The sequence below is a fragment of the Myotis davidii genome, unplaced genomic scaffold (genome assembly GCF_000327345.1).
Source record: "Myotis davidii unplaced genomic scaffold, ASM32734v1 scaffold1286, whole genome shotgun sequence".
Classification (NCBI taxonomy): Eukaryota; Metazoa; Chordata; class Mammalia; order Chiroptera; family Vespertilionidae; genus Myotis; species Myotis davidii.
The window spans coordinates 480,667-483,580 of record NW_006296619.1 but is presented as its reverse complement, the minus strand read 5'-3'; the positions used below and the strand labels follow the sequence as shown (position 1 = coordinate 483,580).

General features: G+C 41.2%; 1 protein-coding gene across 1 annotated transcript; it reads left to right on the top strand.

Moving 5' to 3' along the window:
- Positions 1–831: 831 nt before the first annotated feature.
- LOC102773279 (olfactory receptor 9I1) lies at positions 832–1,782 on the top strand. The gene has a single exon (XM_006772112.1). The coding sequence runs from the start codon at positions 832–834 to the stop codon at positions 1,780–1,782; it is 951 nt and encodes a 316-aa protein (XP_006772175.1).
- The last annotated feature ends 1,132 nt before the right edge of the window (positions 1,783–2,914 follow it).

The following is a 2,914-nucleotide window of genomic DNA, read 5'->3' as shown; positions in this document are numbered from 1 at the left end:
CATAGTGTAAACTAACATCTCTATCATTTCTTATAATTATGATGTCTTCTTTGTGGTGATAACAATTAAAAACTAGTCTCTTGGCAACTTCGAAGTTTATAACACAATATTGTTGATTATAATCATTATGCTGTGCAATAGATATCCAGAACTTATATCTTCTAGCTATAAATTTGTAGCCTTAAATAACATATTTTAATATCATGTGACTAAGCAATTTTGACCACATTATTAATTATGTAATTAGAAAAAAAATATCAACAGATAAGATGAGGGGATAGTCAATATACAGAACAGATTCATCATCTTCCAACTTCTGAAAGGTTTTCATGAGCAGGGATTAAATTGTCATGATTGCCTGGAAGGTGTAAAAACTAAGCCAATGTGTAGAAGATAAAGGTGGAGGGAATCCAGGTTCAAAAATAGAATTAACAAGTAGAGCTGTCCACAGATGGAGGCTCACCCAGCAACTTATGACCACGTGGAGAGTATGTGGTAGAGGAGACTCCAGCATCCAATGGGGTCTAGAACTGATGCAGAATAGATTCTTTCCAAATCTAAGAGTCTATGTGTCTCTTCTCTTCACAGAACTGTCCAAATATAAACCAAAATTTGTTTGAATCAAAGCACCAGCTCATGGCTCAGCTCCAAAAATACAGAAAAAGAATAGAGATGCCCAACGAGAATCAGCCAGGTAAAGGATTTCTCAAAAACAAGCTCAATAAATTGGCCTGGAAATATAAACCTAACCTCCACTGACAGAGAAAGAAACTGTATTTCAATTCTAAGGTTTTCTTCTTCTTTATCTCATCCGAAGTTCACATTGAATCCATGGCCAAGAATAATCGCACCACAGTGACCGAGTTCATTCTCATGGGCTTTACTGACTACCCCAGGTTAGAGATTCTCTTCTTTGTGGTGTTTCTGAATTTCTATGTAGTCACCCTTCTGGGAAATGTGGGGATGATTATTCTGATCCAGCTGGATGTCCAACTCCACAACCCAATGTACTTCCTTCTGAGTCACCTCTCCCTTCTAGATGCCTGCTACACCTCAGTCATCACCCCTCAGATTCTGGCCACACTGGCCACAGGCAAGACGGTCATCTCCTATAGCCAATGTGCTGCCCAGTTCTTTTTCTTCACCATTTGCGCAGGTACAGAGTGCTTCCTGCTGGCGGTGATGGCCTATGACCGCTATGTTGCTGTCAGCAACCCACTGCTCTACACCGTAGCCATGAATCCCAGAATCTGCTGGAGGTTAGTGGTGGGAGCCTATGTCTGTGGGATATCGGGGGCCATCCTGCGAACCACATGTACCTTCACCCTCTCCTTCTGTGATAACAATCAGATTAACTTCTTCTTCTGCGACCTCCCGCCCCTGCTGAAGCTTGCCTGTGATGACACAACAAACACTGAGATTGTCATTGTCTTCTTCGGCAACTTTGTGATTTTAGCCAATGCCTTGGTCATCCTGATATCCTACCTACTCATCATCAAGGCCATTTTGAGAGTGAAATCTTCAGGTGGCAGGGTCAAGTCTTTCTCCACATGTGCCTCCCATCTCACTGCTGTAGTCCTTTTCTTTGGGACTCTCATCTTCATGTATCTGCGGAGTGGCTCAAGCAAATCCCTAGAGGAAGACAAGATTGTATCTGTCTTCTACACTGTGGTCATCCCCATGCTGAATCCTCTGATCTATAGCCTGAGAAACAAAGATGTGAAAGCAGCCTTCAAAAGGGTCGCTGATAGATTCCAGGTGTTTTGGAACTTGTACATCTGAGTGAGAGGACCTCTCCTTGGGTCCATTTTCTTCCCGTATCAATATAGTCCAAGAGGCACCAACATTATATGCAATCTCTACCCACCAACAGAAGGAAGGTAGATCGGAAGTATGAAGCACACAAGAAAAAATGCAAATGTGGTAACATTTGTTTCCAGCAACCCTATAGTACTTTCTTCTTCCCATCTCCTACCTCAGATCCATTCCTAGAACTCAAAAGCCTCGTGTTACACTCTGACATCATGAATTATAGAATCTCCAGGGCCCGAGGTGCCTTCAGTTTTTCTCTTTCCATCCCATTAATTTTTTTCTTTTAATAGCTGAATGACTGGATATCTTAGCAAATAGGGCATGTTGTATAAGACAAAACTGAGTCTCTAAATGGTCAAGGGAAGGGACTGTTTGATAAACAGGCTTTCCTCTTCACCATTCTAGAGACTTGGGTCACACACACAACTCCCCCCTCCCTCGCCCCCCCACCTTCACGCCCCACCCCCGTTCACTTTCCAGGGATGTCGTCCTTCTTGCTAGTGCCAGAAAAATAGAATTTCTAAATTTGTAAATTGCCTTCCCACTTGAACACTCATTGATTTTGTGTTCCTGCTTTAATGCTACTCCAACATCTTCAAGATTAACTAAACTATCTTATCTTTGGGGCTGTCTGCTCAATGACCAATACCCTAGTTTATGAGGGATATGGTGTGACAGGGACAAACACCCCACAAGGCCAGAAAACCACACTGTGCTGAATGACCTTACTCAGAATGTGTTTTGTAGTCCAAGGCACTCATCCAAACACTGCCCAAATGTCAGTGTATCAAGCTAATCTGAATCTCTAAAAGAAAATACTTAAAAGCTAAGTGTGGTAGGTGTTGGGGAAAGCAAAGACTATTAGAGGGGAAATCTCTGTTAGAAATCAAATCAATAAAAAATGAAGGTGGGCCTCATCCTTAAGGCCATTTGTTCTATCAGACAAGTTGTTGTTCTAGACCAGGAGGTGGTAATTTTTTTTGTAAAGGACTATATAGTAAATATTATAGGTTTTGCAGGCCATAATTTATCTTGCCTTTTTATTTTTTTTATTTTTTTTTATCTTGCCTTTTTAGAACATCAGTTTCCTCAAATAAAAAAA

Bases quoted from the DNA above. Each gene is read 5' to 3' on its own strand.
- LOC102773279 (XM_006772112.1), top strand. From the start codon at position 832: ATGGCCAAGAATAATCGCACCACAGTGACCGAGTTCATTCTCATGGGC.